This window comes from Eriocheir sinensis, chromosome 4 (assembly GCF_024679095.1).
Source record: "Eriocheir sinensis breed Jianghai 21 chromosome 4, ASM2467909v1, whole genome shotgun sequence".
In the NCBI taxonomy this organism is placed as follows: Eukaryota; Metazoa; Arthropoda; class Malacostraca; order Decapoda; family Varunidae; genus Eriocheir; species Eriocheir sinensis.
In genome coordinates this window covers 17,855,973-17,875,552 of record NC_066512.1, presented here as the reverse complement: position 1 = coordinate 17,875,552, position 19,580 = coordinate 17,855,973, and the positions used below count along the sequence as shown (strand labels likewise).

The 19,580-nt window shown below is 55.1% G+C and overlaps 1 protein-coding gene across 3 annotated transcripts in view; it reads left to right on the top strand.

Annotated features, from left to right (window-relative positions):
• The first annotated feature begins 2,395 nt into the window (after positions 1-2,395).
• Positions 2,396-19,580, top strand: part of LOC127009241 (ecdysone-induced protein 74EF-like) — a 27,993-nt gene continuing 10,808 nt past the window's right edge. Inside the window, exons 1-3 of one of the 3 annotated variants that reach the window (XM_050882134.1) lie at positions 2,396-3,196; positions 16,789-17,103; positions 19,543-19,580. The exon at positions 19,543-19,580 is cut by the window's right edge and continues 70 nt beyond it. In XM_050882134.1, coding sequence (XP_050738091.1) covers positions 2,941-3,196; positions 16,789-17,103; positions 19,543-19,580 — 609 coding nt within the window. In that variant the 5' untranslated portion in view covers positions 2,396-2,940. The remainder of the gene's footprint in view (positions 3,197-16,788; positions 17,104-19,542) is intronic. The other 2 variants (XM_050882118.1, XM_050882127.1) reach the window with 2 other exon arrangements.

Genomic DNA, 19,580 nt, shown 5'->3' with positions numbered 1-19,580 from the left:
TTCCGTCGGATGTCCTCACCTCAGCCTAATGCGTCCCCTCAGCCGCCCTTCCCTCATCTCTTCCTTATCCCCTTCTCTCTTTTCCCCTCACCTCTCGCCGTTTCCTCCTCCATTCACGGACTTCTTTGTTAGAGTCTCCCCCCTTTACCCTCCCTCTCGCTCTCGCTCTTGCTCTCCGCTCTCTCCTTACATCTCGGCATCATCCTCTTTCTCCTCCTCCTCCTCTTCTTTCTTCCTCCGGCGTTGCCTCCACTTCCTTATTTATTAACGTTCCGGATCGTCTTAGGTGTATTTTTGGACCGCCACTCATCGATCCCGTGAATGGGTGGCGGAAGGGTTGTTGTGGTGGTGGTGGTGGTAGTGGAGGTGATGGATGCGGTGGTGTTGAGATGATGTTCACCCTCCACCACCCCCTTCTCCTGCCCTCCCTTCCACCACCTTCCCCCCCCCACCCCCCACCACCACCACCACACACGAGACCAGATCAGGAAGAGAGAGAGTTTAAAAGTAAAAGCGGAAGAAAGTAAAGAAGAAAAAAAAGGGGAGGTGCTTGAAAAGTGTATAGGAGGTAAAAAGGAATTAATAGGAAGGAAAAACAAAGTGAAGGAGGAGGAGGAGGAAGAGAGAGAGAGAGTGAAAGAGGAAGAGGAAGAGACAGCATCGTTCGAGGAGAGAGAGAGAGAGAGCGGGAGAGGAAACGAATGTGTGTGTGTGTGTGTGTGTGTGTGTGTGTGTGTGTGTGTGTGTGTGTGTGTGTGTGTGTGCTTCAGGAAAATGGGGAAAAATAATCTCAAAAGGAAGGAAAAAAAAGAGAATAATAACGTTGTAGGCGTAGAAGAGAGAGAGAGAGAGAGAGAGAGAGAGAGAGAGAGAGAGAGAGAGAGAGAGCGCATAAGAATTCCTGAGGCGACAAGTGATCGATTCCAAGGGAGGAGACGGTCGATGGCAAGCCGCCCTTCCCCTCAAGTTCATGGACGGGGTGAGGGGAGGAGGAGGAGAAGGAGGAGGAGGAGGAGAATGTAGGGGCGTGTGATGGAGGAAGTGTTGAGGAGGAATGAGTTTTGAGCCCCATCAGTCTTCTTATCGTTAATCGTTTTTGTCGCTTATCTGTGTGTGTGTGTGTGTGTGTGTGTGTGTGTGTGTGTGTGTGTGTGTGTGTGTGTGTGTGTGTGTGTGTGTGTTGCAAAGAGCACACACAGTTCTCCCCTCTACAACATGTCCTGCCAGTAAGGTGCCCCCGAAGAAGTCTAAATATTTACTTTTCATTTATTTTTCATCTCCCTACATTTTCCCCTCTCAGACTCCCTGTGTCTCCCCTTCGCTTTGCTGCTGCTCCCCTCTCCGCCTCCCCTCTTCCTCCCTTCAATTCCTCACCTTGATCGCCCTCGGGGGGGAAAGGGAGACGAGCGGGAAATGAAGGAGGGAGGAACAGATGGACGGAGTACGGGGAGAGCGTAAGGGGAAAGAGGGGACGGAGTAATAAGACAAGGGGGAGAGACGGATGGGATGGAGGGTGTATCAGTGTGCTACTACCTGCTTCTCTCTCTCTCTCTCTCTCTCTCTCTCTCTCTCTCTCTCTCTCTCCCTTTGTATCGTAGCGTCGTGTCTTGATCCAGCTCAACATGGCGATAACGATGATGCTGGGGACGATGGGGGTGTCGTTGGTAGCCCTAATTGTGATGACGGTCTTTGTAGTAGTGGTGTTATTGGTGGCGGTGGTGGAGGTACAGTTGTCCCCATTGCCCTCTGCACCTCCATCCTGTCCCGCCTCCGCCCTGTCCTCGCCAGCAGGAAAAGAAGCGTCCCCGCCAGGCGTCAGGATGTCGTGTGTCTGTGTGAGCGGAGATAGTGGAGAGGAAGACGCCGAGGCGGAGGAAGGGAGAAGAGGGAGGGAGAGGAAACAGTACCGAGAGTGAACGCGCGGCATCCCCTTCATTCCCTCCCCTATACCCCTCCTCGTCTTCCAAAGGCGGCCCCCCCCCCCCCCCCACGCGGCTAACAGGGAATCCCCTCCACTCCCCTCTCCCGGAAAAAGTACACCGAGGGGTCCGCGCCCCGAGGCACGCGGAGGAACAGGTTGTGCGTCGGTGTGTCCTTCGTGTTCACTTATACGCACGCACACCAGAGAACACACAGCATCGTACCTACTGGCTGGCCTTGAGACGTGCACACGCACTCACATGCTGCAGGTGCACATGACGTTGTGTGTACGTACGCCAAATAACATTAGCACAGGTGGTGTGGTCGTGGGCTAGCTGGGGGTATTAGGGAGGAGGGGGGAGGGCTCAGAGGAAAGTGGTGCTGCGGTAATGAAAGCTGGAGAAAGTTTTATGTTTCCCGCGGTAGAGACAGATGGACGGACACAGGTATACGTCAGGAGGCTCCCACGTCAGGAAGAAGAGGAGGTGGGTGGGTGGCGGCGGCGGCGTGGCGAGAGGTGGTGGTGGTGGCGTTGGTTGAGAGTGAGTGGCGTGAGTCAGTGTGGATGTGACCCTCGTGGTGTGTGGAGGTCTGTCAGCGCGCTCTCTGCCGCCACCTGCTGCTCCCACTGCTGTTACCGCCGCTGCCACCGCCGTAGCTGCACCACCATCACGCGCTCACACAACTCTCTCCTTCGCCTCCTGCCTTGGAATACACACGTGGAGGAAAGTCGTGCACACAGATCAGCGGAGTGCTCTCGTTTTCTCAGATTTACTGAGTGAGGACTTAGCGTGTCGGACGCCCACCTCCTACTGCTGGAGTTGTACCTCGACCTCGCGGGTGTTGGAGGGTCAGTGATTGGTTACTAGTGATTTCCTTTGAAGGGCGAGTGCCAGGTAATACCATGGCGGAGAGTGTCTGAAGGAGTGCGGGCCGCCAGTTCTGCTCCTCCCGCTGCTCCAGGCTCACGCACTTGTTGCTCCGAGTGTGTGGTGCCCAAGGAAGACCTGAGCCGCAATCATGGTGCTGCAGAACCCACGCCACGCCTCCTCGGAGATCCTGGAGTACGATGAGGCGCCCCTTGATCTCAGCATCTCTAACCGAACCCGGTGCCCCTCCCCGCCCCGGAGCCCCGACTACTATCGGGAGTCCCTCAGCCCTGACTATCAGGACTACCGGGACACCAGCAGCCCTCATGACTCCGACGACTCGGACTCTCAGCGGGCGTCCCACAACTCAGCAAAAGCGTACAAAAAGGCCATGATGAGAAGATACCGTAAGTAGCAATGCCACTCGTCGCCCCTTGCCCCTCGGGGTGTGTGTGCCTCAACCCGTCCCTCTTACCCTGCCCCAGTGCCATAATCAGGTTACCACCATCACCTGACGCTCTCTGCAAACCCTAACCTCGGATGGATGTGATAGTGGAGTGAGAACCAGTTGTGTGTGTGTGTGTGTGTGTGTGTGTGTGCTCATTATGTTTTGGCTTACCCTCTTTCTTGCTTTACTTCCTCGTTGGTCATTGGTGGGTCAGGTCAGGCGGTGGGCCAGCGCGTGACCTTAAGGTAGCACAAGGAACTCTAGAAAGTGAAAGAGGGGGTTATTTCCATATCGGGGTTGGGGGTGCAGGGAGTGTAGGCTGCAGTCCAGTTGCTAGGGTGAGGGGGGGGACAGGTGGCAGGCGCTCCTAGGTAGGGGATGAGATGGTAAGGAAGGAGGAAGGAGGGGGGAGATGTTTTATTAACGCAGGGTATGATGTGTCTTCGGAGTGTCGCAACTCGGACTATGTGTCGCAAATCTTTGTTGTGACTGCCAGGGAATGTGTGAATACGATCGATACGTCCAATTATCCTCTAAGTCACTCTGCCCCACCGAGGCCACGGAGGATTGAGCGACTGGGTGGATGTGCGAGTGGGTAGGGAGGCGGAGGGGAGAGGAGGAGGAGGGAGGAGGGAAACGGTAGGAGGGAGGGAGGGAGGTTGGTGGGTGACCTTGTGCCACTTCGCCTCGCTGCCGGAATCGCTGGTGTGCCAAAGCAGCAGTTACCACACCACCCCGCCGCCCCCAATAGCCTCCCTCACTTTTACTTCCCGCACCCCTCTCCCCCTCTTCCACCACCACCACTTCACGGGCCCACTTTTTTCCTGGTTGTGTGGTTGGTGGTTTTAACAGCTTCTTCCAAGAGGTTATGTATAGGGAGATGAGGAGGGTCCCGTTTTGAGTGTGTCTGTGTGTGTATGTGTGTGTGTGTGTGTGTTTGCGGAGAAATTCGTGTGTGCGTTCGTAGGTTGGTTACGGTTCACCTTGCCTCGTGTACAACTTATGTCGTTGCTTCCTAGTTTCACTCTCCCCCCCCCCCCCCCACACACACACACACTCTCCCCCTTACCTCTCTCCCTTCACTCTCGCCTCAGTCATTTCCTCCCCTCACTCACTCACTCACTCCGCGCCTCTCACAACTTCCCTTCACTTTACCATTTATTCTCACTCCAATCATTTCCTCCAGCGCACCTCCTTTGCTCTTCACATCCCTCACTCTCAACCCCCATCACTTCCTTCCCCTCCCCTCGTCGCTCCCTACCCCCCTGACGCAGCCTTCCGCCTTGTCCACTTCGTCGTCAAATCAAATTAGGCGTGACCCTGAGCACTGGGCATCATTTCAATGTAGCCAGAGAGAGAGAGAGAGTAGCTATTCCTCCATTCATGTTCCTGCGTGGAGGGGGAAGGGGATATTTTGGTCACAGCGGTTTGAGGCGTAAGCAGGTGACGTGGCCTATACAAATACCGATCATGTTCCGAAGAGAGAGAGAGAAGGTAGAACTCGCCTCCGCCCCTTCGTCAGAATCCCATAAATTGCGGAACTGAGCCGTTTAAAATCTAGGTCACTCAGGATAAGCAGAGAGGCAGGTGATGGCGTGTCGGAGGGACTTTCGCCTTTGTGGCCGGGAGGAGGAGGATGTAGGGTCGACTGGCGGGGCGCGGCGGGCGGGGGTTGTTGGGCCGCTGGGGACGTGAAGGTGTTCCTGGGGCATGGAGGGGTGTGGTGAGGAGGGGCGAGTCTCACTCCCCACGACTATTACCACCGCACATAATGATGATGGTGATTATGATGCTACCTACCCCTGTTACTACCGCAACTACTGCTGCTACTACTACTACTACTACTACTACTACTACTGCTACTACTGCTGCTACTACTACTACTACTGCTGCTGTTGCTGCCTCCTATACTTCCTTTCTCTAAGTCTGCTTTGCTCCTTCTTCCCGCCATCTCCTGCTTCCCTCCCTCCCACCGGAAGTTGGTCAAGTCAAGTCAAGAGTGGCTGCTCGGCGTAATTACTTCCTACGAAGAGACGGTGGCAAAGACCAGTAAGTGTTCTAAGTTGTTCGTCGCGTCAGAGAGACTCGGCCGCGCCCGCCCCTCCGCGTGCGTGGGCGGCGGCGGTGTCATGGCGATGGAAATGATAGTGAGGGGGGGATAAAATCGGGCCTCTCGCGGCGGGATGGCAGTCAGAACTAGGCCGGATGGGACAGCTCTTCCCCCTCCCATCCCCTCCTCACCCTCGCGTAGCCTCATTTTTACCTTTTTCGTATCCCCCGACTGACAAAGGATCGCCATCTTTGTGGGTTCCAAGAGGCGGGAAGAAGAAGGAAGAAGAGGAGGAGGAAGCCGTGGTGGTGATGGTGGTGTAGCTCACTTCCGGAACGGAGACGTCCCCAGCTGCGGGGGAGGGGGTGGGTTGGGGGGCGGCGCCTCCCTAGTGAAGTGGAGTCTCTAAGAGTACCCAGCCCCATGGACGCCCCACTCACTCCTGTCATGATTCTGAAGTAGGCCACATACGCCACGAGGCTATCGCTGGCCTACCTGCTCGCTGGCGCCGCGGATAGGCCCGGCCGTCACCTGCCCGCCGCTACATACCGTGGCTAATAATACCTGGTCCACCTGCAGAATTGGGTTAGGCAGACAGGCAGCGAGGGCCACGAGGCGACCTGAGGGATATGAGTCAGACGTGCGCGCGAGTGTAAGTACGCTGGTGTGTTAGTACGTGCGTGCTACACTTGCCATGTGCGTGGGCGTTGGGTAGGAAAAAGGACTGTCCCTGCTTGCATGTTTACTGGAATCAATACCGCTCTGTGTGTGTGTGTGTGTGTGTGTGTGTGTGTGTGTGTGTGTGTGTGTGTGTTCGCCTGCCTGTCACCCACAGTAATGGCAGGGTACCGGGAAGGCATAACTAGGCCAGCGGAGGGCGGGACTGAGGAGCTGTAGTGTCAGGCAAAGTGAGTGTACGACAGTTATGCAACGAGCCATTCAGGGAGACGCGTGGCATGTCTTCACCATTCCAGTGTGATATACAGCTCAGGGAACAAGTAGTAGGAGTACTTTCATTGTAACCGTCAAAAACTACGATAACACTCAAAACTTCATAATTATCTTCGTATCAGTGGCGTGAGAAACTTTCGCAACGCGTACCTAAGTAGGAAAAAAATTATCTCGTGGTTGGCCATTGTAGTTTCAGAGCTCCAAAAGTTCACTGAGGACCCAAAGAGAGAGAGAGAGAAAGAGAGCGGGCGGAGGGCGGGGTAGGTAATGGAAGGAAGAAAAGGAGGGTGGATTGGGAGGGTTCACGCCCACCGCCTCGGCGCAGTTATCTCATCCATCTTCTTGTCCCTCTGACCGCTGCGGTAAGTCGCCTTCTTTTTCCTCCTTGGTTTGTTTTCTGTCTTCTCCTCCTTGGAACACTCTTCCTCCCTGTGGTCTTCCCTCTTCCTTCCTGCTCTATTATTGACGTCAGTCCTCGTATTGACATCGTAACTGTGGGTGAAATACTGCGTGTAGGCGGGTCAGGGTCAGACGCGAGGAGGGGGAGGGGGAGATGAAGGGGGAGGACAGCTTGCATGGGGGGGTAGACCGTAGAGGGTGTACGAGTGAAGCAGAAAAGCGAGTGTGAGAAAGTGGCTGACGTGGAGAGCCTGTGAGGGGGCCAGAGGGTGTGAGGGAAGCCAGGGTGTGAGGTAAGGCAGGGTTGGGTGGCAAGCAACAAGGAAGTGAGTTGTAAGCTGAACCCCTGCCACCCTTCCCTCCCTCCTCCACCACCTGCCCGCCTGCCAGCCAGCGTGGGCGAGGGAAGGTGCCAGGCGTCACCACAATGGCACTCTCCCTCTTTTTTCCTCTTCGGGACGCGTTCACAAACCAGCCGTCTTGTTGTCCCTAGCAGCGTAGCCTCGCCGGGGTGTGGGCGTGTGTTGACGGGCGGAGCGGTGGGCGGCGGGGGTCAGGGAGGGAGGTGATGGGGAGCTGTTGGCCAAGTCGCGTATGGCACTGTCTACTTCTCTCTCTCCCTCGCCCTCCTCCCCCACACTTCCTCCTCGTCCCCTCGATCTTCTTTCTTCCTTCCCCTCGACTGTATGAGGAAGAGGTGGATGGTGGGCTTAGCCTTGAACCGGTGCGTTGACATGTCGTTTTCTCTCTCTCTCTCTCTCTCTCTCTCTCTCTCTCTCTCTCTCTCTCTCTCATATTTGTCTTTGTATTTATACATTTACACACACACACACACACGCCGGAGCCCCGCGCCTCCCGCCGTGTCTCCGTGGCGCCACAAGGTTCAAAGGAGTACACGAAGGACAGCCCGCCGAGTGGATCAATAGACAAGTCCCTCCTACCTTCTCCCTGCCCGTCCCGCCCTCCCTCCAACTACCTTGTATAAGGAAACTCTTGAGCTTAAAATACTCCCACGAGTCCGAATTTAGCCCGTGCCACGCGGGGCGCCTCTCACGGGCTGGGGGCTCCCAGCACCATTGAAGGGCCTTAGCGCATGCCGGACCACCGGGCGGGGCGCGACAGGTGCGAAGGAAGCGTCTTGCGGCTGCTGATTAGAGTGTCAGGTGTTCTAGTGTTAGCCGAGGCGCGGTCGCCGGGGTGTGGGGGGGCTTGTTGGCGCCAAAGTTACGCTTCCGGTTGGCGCCTCTTCGGGTCTGGCTGCAGAAAACGGGCACCAAGTAAACAAACTCGCGCTGCCAGAGGCGCGGCGCCCCCCGCACACCTCCCCTTCCTGGGTGTTATATAAATGTGTACATATTCAGAGTTGCGTGAAATTCCCATGCGGCAGCTTCAGCCCCATTCACCCCTCACCACCCTTAGATGGAGGCCGTCCCGCCGCCGTGGCCAGGCGAAGCTTTCACCGGCCACCGCCAAGGTCCAGGTCCCGCCTTACCTGGGGACGCAGCAGACAAAGAATCAACTGTGTCGCAAGACAAAGTCTATAGTGAATCATGTGGTCGTCTTGTGTTCTTTACGAACCGCTGTGTCTTACTGTCTGACCACGAATACCCGCGGAGGCCCCCAGTAACCCTTTCCTCACTTTCTCGGGTTCCTCGCGGCTATAGCCTTCCCCCTCATCCGCGTCGCGTGTCATCATCGGCATATCCGGCTGGCGTACGGCTTAAAAATAACTCCACAGAAAGAGAGAAAAAGCATGAAGCGCGCCTCGAGGAGGGGACTGCGAGCCCTGACCGGATATGGAGCTTCAGGTAAAGTGTTGGCATAGACACACCTGGAGGCGGCGGCGGCTACATTCAGGGTCGAGAGGGAAGGTTATGTCACCTGATTGACTCGTCCTCAGCAGGAATCTTAATGGCTGCAACTATTTGTTTCCTCGGAGGATCCGTTATGAAACAGCTAAGGGCGGCAGGCTCAAGGCCTCCGCCCCCACGCACAGCCTGGGTCAGCCCGGGGTCACCTTGGAGGATACACCTGCCGGACCATCCCGCGAGGCCGTCAGGTGGAAGAGTGTAAGAAGAAAAACATTGTTTTCACGAAGTTACTCTTTGTGGGTGCTCTTCATAAATTGTCCTCGCCCGATAGAACCCCGATTTGGAGTGGCTTAAGAATCATCCACCATAATTTAGGGGGGGGGGGGGGACGCTTCTTCGGTGAGTCAGAGTCAGGGGCGGTAAGGACGGCACTGTGCCAAGTGCCAGGTGGGTAAGTCAGCCCTGCTCCGCCCCGACAGGTAAACTCGCATTCGTGCCCGACACTGGCACGCGTCGCCTCCATCGTTGTCCCGAGAATGTTTCACATCTTGCATACCTGCCCTTCCTTCCGTCATCCCTTCCCTCTCCCTCTCTCCTCCCCTCCTCCCTCCACACCCACATGGCCTTGTATTCACTCTTACTCGGCTACTTTTTCCCACCAACCTGACCAACCTGCTGCTTTGTTTTTGTCTTGCTCTCCTTACCATACAACCTGCCACACAACCTTCGTCCCGTGTGTCTTTACTTTTTCCCGCACCTAGCACTCCAGGCAAGCCTTCCCCAAGTGTTTTCTCACATGTCCTCCTCCTAGTCATGCCCTTGTCAAGCACAGACACGTGGGGCAGGTGCGCGAACGAAGATTGCTAAAAGATTAAAGAGAAGGGTTTCAGGTGGAATATAGTGAATTATTTCCACGCGTGCCTTCCTTCCCCTTCACTTGCAGCAGCCCTCCTCTCCTCCCTCCCTCCTTTCCCTCAGCCCGCGCCCCTCCCCGTGCCAGCTCACCTCTCCGGCACGCCAAGAGAACGATGTTTTTTGGCTCGCTATTTTGGCCAACTGAGCACCACATTAACGATATCGAAGATGGTTGCGGGCGGCGGACCTTGGACGTGTACGGGGCGGCGCGTTTAAATGCAGTGCGTCTATTGATTTGTTTTATTGTTACGAGGCTCTCGGAAGTGTTGGAGATGATTTCGTGGGAGAAGCGACGAGGCGGAAAGTGAAGGGGTCGCGTGGCTGGCCAGTTTCGAGGCGGAAGTTATGTGTGAGGAGCAAGCAGAGTTGGGTCAGCCGGAAGCCAGTGTCAGTGAGGCCCGAGTGGTGGCGTCAGCAACAGCCAGGGGCGTCAGCAGGTTACTACTGAGTCAGCAGGGCGACAACGGGGGGAGGGGGGAAGGAGTGACAAGGACAGACCTCTTTGCATATTTATACATGCCAACTGTTTACACACACACACACACACACACACACAGACTCACGGAGAAGGAAGTCACTTTTTATGCGTCGTGTTATGCAAACCGGAGGAAAGCGAGACAGTATCCGATTTTCTTTGACCTCAGTTTTTGTGAGCGGGTGAGAGCGGCGGTGCTTCCCCTTCCCCCCTCTCCCCTCCTCTGGTCCGCTCCCCCCCCCTCACCTCCCCCTCCACAAGATTCTCCCCTCGGGTCATGCCTTTTATACATTCACGTAAATCCATCCGGAGTATTCTTATCTGCCTCTCCGCTGGCATGTTTGTCTTTTTTGTCCGATTACGTCAAAGAATCCGGCGGTGACGTCAGCAGCGCGGCCGACCAATAGAAACGCGGTGGCCTCGGGTTGTGTCAGTGAGAGGGAAAGTTGCCGTCGTCCCTCTGCTCCTTCCTTCCCTCCTTTCCTCCTTGCCTGCTGCTCTTTTTGCCTCCTCTCACCCCCCGCCCCGTAAAGGCAAGAAGACAGATCTCCCCCCACCCCCCACCCCTCGTGGCACCCTCAGGCAGACGAGGACGAGGACGCGAGCATCATCAAAGTCATTCAATGTTTTTATTTGTATTTGTTTTTTTATGCGTCGTGTTCCTGATGATGCGAAACGACTACGGCGACGACAGCTATTCACGGCTCGCAATGGATCGTGAGTCAGATGATTGTGACACACACACACACACACACACACACACACACACAAACAAACAAACAAACAAACACACGCACTCATATAATCAGCAGCATTTGAGCCATGACTGACCTCGCTCTCAGCTGACGAGTCGTTGAACCCGTCACGTGTGTGTGTGTGTGTGTGTTCCAGAAGGTTATAGGTAATTGCGGTGGTGACTGGTTGGTTGTTTGGCCGCGGTTGTGGTGACGCCGTTGATGATGACGCCCGTAATCATGGTGGAGGAAGAAGGCTCCCCCGCGTGGGTTGTGGCGGGGATGGTGACACATAAAAGAAATAACATTGTCCATTATATATTTGTTTGGACTTTCCCTCCTCTGCCTACCTTTCCGCTGCATCCTACATCCCGCGTCGTCCTTCTTTCCCTTCCCGCCCATGTTCCCTCTTCCTGGCTCCCCCTTTCCCCTCTCCTCGTCTAGTGTCACGTTCGGCCCAAGAGGGAACTGTCGCATATTTGATCTACTCTCCCTCGGCCCATCACCTTTCTTTATTTGGCTCCAATGTTCCTCTTCTCACCGGCGTTCCTCTTCGTCTTCATCCATCACTCGCCCGCATACTGATGATCGCGGTGGCTCCCTTCCGAGGCGGCGGTGGTCCAGGGGAATGAGCAACAATTACGCTGAACTTGAGGTTAGGCGGCGGCGGCGGCGGGCGTCAAGAGGGAGGCTGGCGGGGACTGGGTTAGGATGTGGCGGGGTTGCTCAACGACTCACCCTCCCTCGCCCCTTCCTCCATCCTACCCCCTCCACCCCCCTTCCCGCCAGCCAGTCAGCCAGCCAGCCACTTTCGCCTGACCCACTGGCACACTTTACCTCGCGGGTGCCAAGCTTCTCTTTTCTTCGTATTTTATTATTATTCTGTACATTCCTAATGCATCGACGCTAGACTGCCCATGCCCGGGGGTCGCGGGCGTGGCGGCCGAGGAGGAAAGCGCGTTGGGCGCCCCGCGCCCTGCGAGCGCGTGTATCGTCAGCTCCGGGTCGCGGGGCGGCGCGGCCAGGCACTCTCACTGTCTCCGGATTGTGCTGCAGTATCGCGGTTCCCTGCCACCCTGCCCCCCGCCGCACACTAATCGTGCTACAAGTCAAGGTGAAGCGGCTGTGTCCCTCAGTTAAATTCTTGCGGACCCTTGCCCTCGACACCGTCGTCCCGCCGCCGCCGCCGCCACTCAGGGCCCGGGTCGCCCCGCCGCCCCCTCGGCGGCCGTCACCGATCTGAGGAAATAACTTCACTGATTTTTTTTTTTTTTCATAATGGAACTGGTCAAAATCAGGTTCCTCGTGTTCCTCTTTATTTACAACCGGTTGGAGTAGCGTTGTGGCATTGCGGCGAAGCTGTCATCGGCAGGGGGTGGGGGGGTGACCATGAATATGACCTGTTCCTCGGGGGCGGCGCCTGGACACTAGCTAGTAACACTAAAAAATGTATTGATGATTATGAAGGTAATAATAATAGATAATGACCACTTGGAATGAGAGGCGTGGTGGCGGCGCGGGTCAGGGCGGCTGACGGCAGGAGTCAGCTAGGCCTCGCTGACGGGCGGCGGCTCATTTGTCACTTGGCCTCTGAATACCCACGTCCGGGTGAGGACAGTCTGCTGGGTCTGGAAGGCTGCTGCCGGACGTGTGTGTGTGTGTGTGATCAAAGGTTTAAATATTTTTGTTCCATCAGAATTTTTCCGCTGCCATACGATGTAGTGTGTACACATATATATATTTTTTTTTTCATGGCTGTTTGCTCGGCTATATGTTGTTGGGTGGGCGTTCATAGGCACGCATATATTGCCGAGAGAACAGAGGTATGCAAGGTGTGTGCAACTTGAAGCAGCTCTTGTGTAAGTGTTCAATGCCACCAACTCTTCAATATACACATGTAATAACACACACACACACACACACACACACACACACACACACACACACACACACACACACACAATGGCATGTTTTTCTTACACCACAAATACTAACGCAAAAACTGAAGGCATTCGTGGCATCCATAGAGCCTTACTGTGCCTCGTGAAGGGAAGGAGAAGGGCGGAAGGGGAGTAGGAGATAGAAGAAATAAGACAGACGGTAAGGGTGAGGGGGAAAGAAGGGAGAGAGGAAGGAGTAAGACAGACAGTAGAAGTGAAAGGGGAAGAAGAGAGAGAGGAAGGGTAGGCGAGAAAATGGGCGGACCCACGCCTGTCCCTTTGTTCCCCGCGAGGCCGAGCACCTGTACCCACCTGCCGGAGTCCCGCCTGTCACCGCTCACCAGTCCCCGGGGAAAGGATTTGTCCCGCTAAACTGCGTCGTCATTATCATCCTTTCCCCTCGTTAGTTCCTATAGTCCTGCGTGCATAGTTTTCCTCGAGACACACACACACACACACACACACACACACACACACACACACACACACACACACACACACAAACACACACAACGGTCATGCTTCCGTATTGGCCCCCCTTATGCCTATAAGCCATTCACCTCACACGATGCCCTTGTGACGGACACGAAACGACTCAGGTGTAACAGCCTCTCTCTCTCTCTCTCAGGTGAATAAAGGGTGTACAGGTTAACTGGTTTCTTGTTTAGTACAGCGTGTTGAGTCACCTTTAATTAGGGCGCTGAATACAGGTGACAGGTGAATGAGTACAGGTCTTTGAGCGATGAATCAAAGTTATAACCGATTACATCATTAAAGGTCACGTTATTTACTAGTACCTTTTTTATTCGAACCTTGCCAATGACCACACGGATTACTACTTCACACACACACACACACACACACACACACACACACACACACACACACACACACACACACCTCTTTGGGATTTGATGCATTCCCTACTACTGATGTTGCGAGAGAGAGAGAGAGAGAGAGAGAGAGAGAGAGAGAGAGAGAGAGAGAGAGGAAGTGTAATAAAGCCAAACAAACAAGCGTAGGTGAACAGGAACGGCTGAGAACAAGTCTACCTCTCCCCCCTCTACTTCCTCTCCCCTCTCCACTTCCTCTCCCCTCGCTACCTGGGCCGAGGGAGTGAGGGAGAGTGGAAGTGGGGGGTGGGGAAGGAGGTGGCCTTGTGTCTCAGTTGCGTACTGCTGCTGCTGCGGGTGAAAGTAACTTGGTCCACCACCACCATCACTAAGGTAATAAGGTTACTCCACAGGTACACACACACACACACACACACACACACACACACACACACACACACAGCCTGAATGTTAATTGCCGCAAAAAGTATATCCGGTGATACTCTAAGAATATCAACCGCATCGGGAAGAATAACAACAACAGCAACAGCAACAACAAACAACAACAGAGAAGGGAGGAAGCTGAAGTGTTATGTCAGGGAGGGCCGGGGAAGGGAAGGGGGGAATTAGTGACAATGGGGGGAGGGAAGGGAAGGGAAAGGGGGACGTGGGACCTTGCAGAGCAGCCTAGCATTTTTAGTGGATTAGAAGAAGCCCCGTGTGTGTGTGTGTGTGTGTGTGTGTGTGTGTGTGTGTGTGTGTGAGGACGTAATAATCTTGGCGTTACAATGAGGAAGTTACTGCGAGGGCGAGGAGTGGAGTTAAAAGGATTACTGAAGGTTAGAGAGAGAGAGAGAGAGAGAGAGAGAGAGAGAGAGAACAGCAGCAGCAAAGAGATCGGTGATTGACAAGGGGGTTGGAGGATGAGGGCAGGGGCGGGGAGGGCTGGTATCTCTTTAAAGGGTGGCAGGAAGACAAGAGAGGGTGCTCGGGGGTCGAGGAGGGAGGGGAGAGATAGAGGCTAGAGGGGGGACAGCACCTCGGCCTCAAGGGGAGATAATGATTGTGTAACACCTGAGTGATGGGTGTAAAGTTTTGTGTGTTGTCGAGATGCTCCCCTCCTCCCCTCCGTATCTTCTCCCCTCCTCATCGCGTCTTCGTCTCCTCTTTTATCAGCTTCTTCCATCCCAACGTGCTCCTCCTCTTCGTCATTCACCAGCTCCTTATCCTCCTCCTCCTCCTTTATATATTAAGTCCAATAATCCTTCACTAGTTTCCTCCTCTTCCTCCTCCGCCTCTGCTTCCTCCGCCATTACTCTCTTGATTCCGTCTTTCAGTCTTCCTTTCCATTACCTTCCTCCTCCTCCTCCTCCTCCTCCTCAATCAGTCTTTTACGTCTCTCTCTTCCTCTGCCCCTCCTCTTCCTGTCCCCCCGCCTTCTCTTCGCCTCCCTCTTCCCCTTCCTTTCCCACTCCACTCGCCCACCTCCTCCTCCCCCCAATGACTGCTTGCAATGCCATTTCCTCCACGCTTCCCCTCAACCTATGGCCTTCACACTCTGGGCACGCCATTGCACCTCCCCTCCTTCTTCCCCTTCTTTCCTCACCCTCCTCTCAAACGGTGCCTCCCCCCCCTCTTGCCCCCTTTTTCCCTCACCTCTAAACCTCACCTTGTCACGTTAAAATTTCCCCTCCCAACTCAATTACTGGAAAGACGAAAATACTGACCCACGGAGGTATAAATAAATGCATCTAGGACGTCCTTTTCTTGAACTGGTGCCCTCCTCCTCCTCCTCCTCTTGCGTCCTCCTGTGCGCGTTATCTGCTGTTATTGTTGTAGTAGCATCAGAATCTTATCTCAAGGAAAGGGTATCGCTGAGTCGTATGGGGAGAGAGTGAAGAATAGCTGTATGTGTCCCTCTTAAGATTAGATAAGACCCCGCTGCTGCTGCTCTTGTGTGTGTGGCGGACCCGTGGGCGGTGCAGGGCGCGTGCGGGCGGGCGGGGCGGCTCCACGTCAAGGTAGCGGGGTTGTGGACGGAGTAACGGGGTTGGTTCATGTAAGCGAGGTTTGTGTATGTAGGTCTAGTTCAGGGTGACCCACTTTCACACCACTCTCACTCGCGGCCCGCTCACACACACACACACACTAACAAAAAAGGGAACACACACACACACACACACACACACACACACACACACACACACACACACACACATACACTCACACACATTCTAATCAGCATTGGGCCCAACTCGGCCTTGCACGACCTCGATGATCCCCCTTTCTCCCACTTCCCCTTCCCCTACTTCACTTCCCCCCCCCCCCCTTCCTTTCCTCCCTCCCGTGCCCCTCCGCGACCCAACGGGAGAGATGACCTAGCCAGCCAGGGCCGTGCCGGGGAAGGGAGGGGAAAAAAGGGGAGGGAAGGGCAGGGGGAAGGGTAAACACAGCCACTGGGTCATGTCAGGGAAGGGAAGTGAGGGGAAGGAAGGTTGAGAGGGGGGTCGAGGGGGGGGAGGAGGTCACGGCTCTTAAGATATAATGGCTCTTTTTTATGACGCATATTGTCAACTGAGGAAGATTTGTTATCAGTAAGTGCGTTGCGGTGTGTTACCTTCACCCGACACCCCTGTTATCTGAAGGTTAGCAGCAGCAGTAGTAGTAGTAGTAGTAGTAGAGCAGCAGTAGTAGGGGGGGGGGGGGTCGTACTTGTGGTTATCTCCCGCCGTATCAGAAGTATACTAGTCTCGGTGGCGTGGCGTCCTTCGGAAGCCGTCAGCCGGAGAAACACGTGTAGCACCTCGTGGCTTCCCTCGTTCCCCAACATCTGACTCTGTTTACCCCTTGCTTTATCACCCGGCGAGATAACGACCCGAACCTCCCTCCCCCGACCTTTACTTCCAGCACGTAATTCCCAGTTCCTCATCATCTTCATCGTCTTCTTCATCATCCAACTCCTCGTTCTCCTCCTCCTCCCCCCTCCTGCCTCTTATGACTGCAAGCCGTTTATCCCTCGACAAGTAATTTTCCTTTCCTGCCGTAGCGTTATCTCCCTCTTACGTCTCCCTTTCATCCACCTGCCATTATTCATCCATGTTATCAATGTGGGTCACAGTCGCCTCGCCCCCGGTCCCTCCTTACATAATAGCTCGTGTGTGTGTGTGTGTGTGTGTGTGTGTGTGTTTGATGGATCGGTGTGCGTTACGGTTGTGAGCCTCAATTATAAGAAGTAATAAATTTTGTGCCTCATTTGGCCGGCGCGCGGGTCGTGGTGTTGGGCATGGCAGGGCAGGGTAGGGCAGGGCGCCACTATCCCTGCCTGCCCCGTGTTAAAGTGTATATATATGTTTTCTCTCTCTCTCTCTCTCTCTCTCTCTGTTTACCACAAGCATCACTGAGGGGAATGGTGTATAATCTGTTGTTTTCCTTCTCCTCCGCAGTGAGTAATGACGGTGGACGTGTCGTGCCTCCCCACCACCACCACCACCATCACCACAACGAGTCCAGCCTTCACCACCACCACCACCACCACCTCAATGGCGGAGTGGACAGGTCGAGGGATCAGATGCTTCAAGACCTCCTCTCCCCTACCCACGGGATGCCGGCCCTTCACAGTGACCCCAACGGCCCCCCTCCCTCCTCCACTGCCTCCGCCACCACCGTCTCCAGTAACATGTACAGCAACTACCCGCCTCACCCCGCTGCCCACGCTGGCCACCGCACAGCCTACTCGGCCACGCAACCCAACACGTCTGGTGAGTGTAAGCCTTGTTAGCCGTCTCTCATTCATTCCACCCGTGTTGTCTATCTGTCTGTTCGTGGAGCTATTTTTTTATCATGAGTGAACCCAACCTGCCCCATCCTCATACTTCTCCTCCTCCTCTTTGGCGTTCCTCTCGTCCCCCTCCCTTTTCCTTTCGATTTCTTCCACCCTCGTCTTCCTTCACCCTTCTTCCTTCTTAACTTATCCTCCTTTTCCTCCGCCTCCGCCTTCGCCTCTCATGTTGCTCCTGGAATTTCGCCCTAACTTTTCATGCTGCCTGACTTCGATGTTCTGGCTTCGTCCTTCGCCTGGCTCACTGTGTGTCGCTACCGTCCCCCCTAATAGTCGCGTCCGCTTCCTCGCTTTCCTTTAAACCCTGACGGACAGTCGGACTGGGATTTCTCACTCGGAAATTGCATCTCTGAGCAAGCCTTATTTTTCTGCCCTTAGCTTCATGCGCCTGCTTCTAGGAGGGGACGTTGTACCCTATTAAGGATTCCTGGAAGTTCTGTGTTCTCTGGCCTCCAGAATAGACCATGTTTTCTTAGGGTGGACTCCAGTGTATATTCTTTTCTTCTCGGAAGGCTTGTGGTCGTTGATCATGGTGCCACCTGGGGAAAGTTTATAGCTGCGGTTGTCAGTTTCTCAGTGTCTCGGGTCTTCTGGTCTGGGGGTGATGGTAGCAGCTGCTCATGTAGCTTTTGAGGTTCCTGTCAGCCCATTCCAGGGAGGAGAAACCTAGTTAGCGTGCACATTCCAGTTTCCGGGACTCCGTCAAGGTTACTTCACCACGCCGCCCACACAAAGCTCCTCCTCGGCTTCAACAGAAGCTGCAACTGCCACGCCACGCTGCATGGTGCTCCGGTGGCCAAGGGAGGGCGTGTGTCCTGGCCGTGTCTGGCTGGAGGCGGGGGTGGGTCATGCTCGAAAGCTGCCGTGCATTGCCAAACACGAAAGTTGGAACACATCATGGACCTTGCGGCAACTCAGGTCGTGACGTCACTGAGCGGCCTGGGTTGTCAAGGGTACGACTGTTCGGGAGGTTGTCACGCCGCTGCTGTGGCCGTCACTGTGGGCTGTGTCTTAGTTGCTGGGTATTTCTCGGGCATTGTTGGGCAGTTAATGTGCTGTGGCTCCTTTCATTTTCGATGCCTTGGGCGTGGTATTCACGGGGAGCCAACGCGGGGAGCGCCGAGCCGGCAAACCCAAGCCGAGGGGAGAGAACTCGAACGCCGTGCCGCCTGATCGCAAAGTTACCTATTGATCCACACCAAAATAGCGGCAGTTACGTCACTGGCGGCTTGTGACGCACTTTTTAAAGACGCGCGGAAGGACTGAGCCTGGAAGTGAAGGTTATGCGGGGGCGTCCAACCGACTCCCGCCCCCCGCGCCGCCCCCGCCCTCGTTTGGTGTACCGTTTGGGGCCGTGATTTTACAGCTAGCAAAGTGTACTCTTGAGCCGGATGTACTGCAGCCTAACGGAGGGAAGTGCAGAGGCGGGAAAGGGTTTAAGAAAATAAGGTTTTCTTGGGTAACGCGGGGAGGCGCCTCCTCGACACCAGCCAGCGGCGGAGTCACGTATCCGCTCCCTCCGGGCGGAGAGGGATGTTACTGCCGAGGTTCCTTACAAGACTTCTTATAGAAAACTCTTTATTCTACATTTCGATCGCACGTTTCCCTCAGTCACAAGGCCACTTAATGGAACATCCTCCTCTGCAGATATTGCATGTCATACGACCACGCATGTCAAATTCAGCATTTTACCAGAATTCCTCTCCTCCCTATATGGGGAACGTTTTCCCCTCCGAACGGCCTCTACTTCCCCCTAACGACCTCCTCTCCCCCACGTTCGTACCCTCCGTACCAGAAAGAGGAGCGACCGACCATCCGGGAGCCGTAAATGGCCCTGACCCCGCGGCGGATGAGCCCCACGGCCCGCACTGCGACGCTCCCCCATTGTCCCTACCTCACCCACCACCCCGACTCCCTCACCCGTTGCTCGTCACCCTCACCTTCCCTCTCACCAGCGCCCGGGGGCACAGCGTCATGGGGTGCATGGCGGCTCTTGACGGCAGTTTCAGTTATAATGATGTGATGTGGAGCAGTATGGCTCCGGCAGTTGATGTAGGGATGGCGCAGCTGTAGAAAGGTAGAAGTAGTCTTTAAGTTAGCATAGCGCCGCCTCACTACGTGGCCCACCGCGCTACAGTAGCGTAGAGTAAGAGTTGACAGTGCTACTGCGAGTGGAACATGACACATCATACACAACATTGCTAACCACACCACAGCCCGCCGCGGGGGACACGCAGCGGCGGGGCAACACACACACACACACACACACACACACACACACACACACACAGTCGCAGTAGAGTAGAGTGTGCCGCAGGTCATGTGCTGTTTCTTAGTGTTGTTGTTGTTGTCGTTGCAGTGGGTGGGTCGCTGCCTCCCTCCCCGGCGGACTCAGGC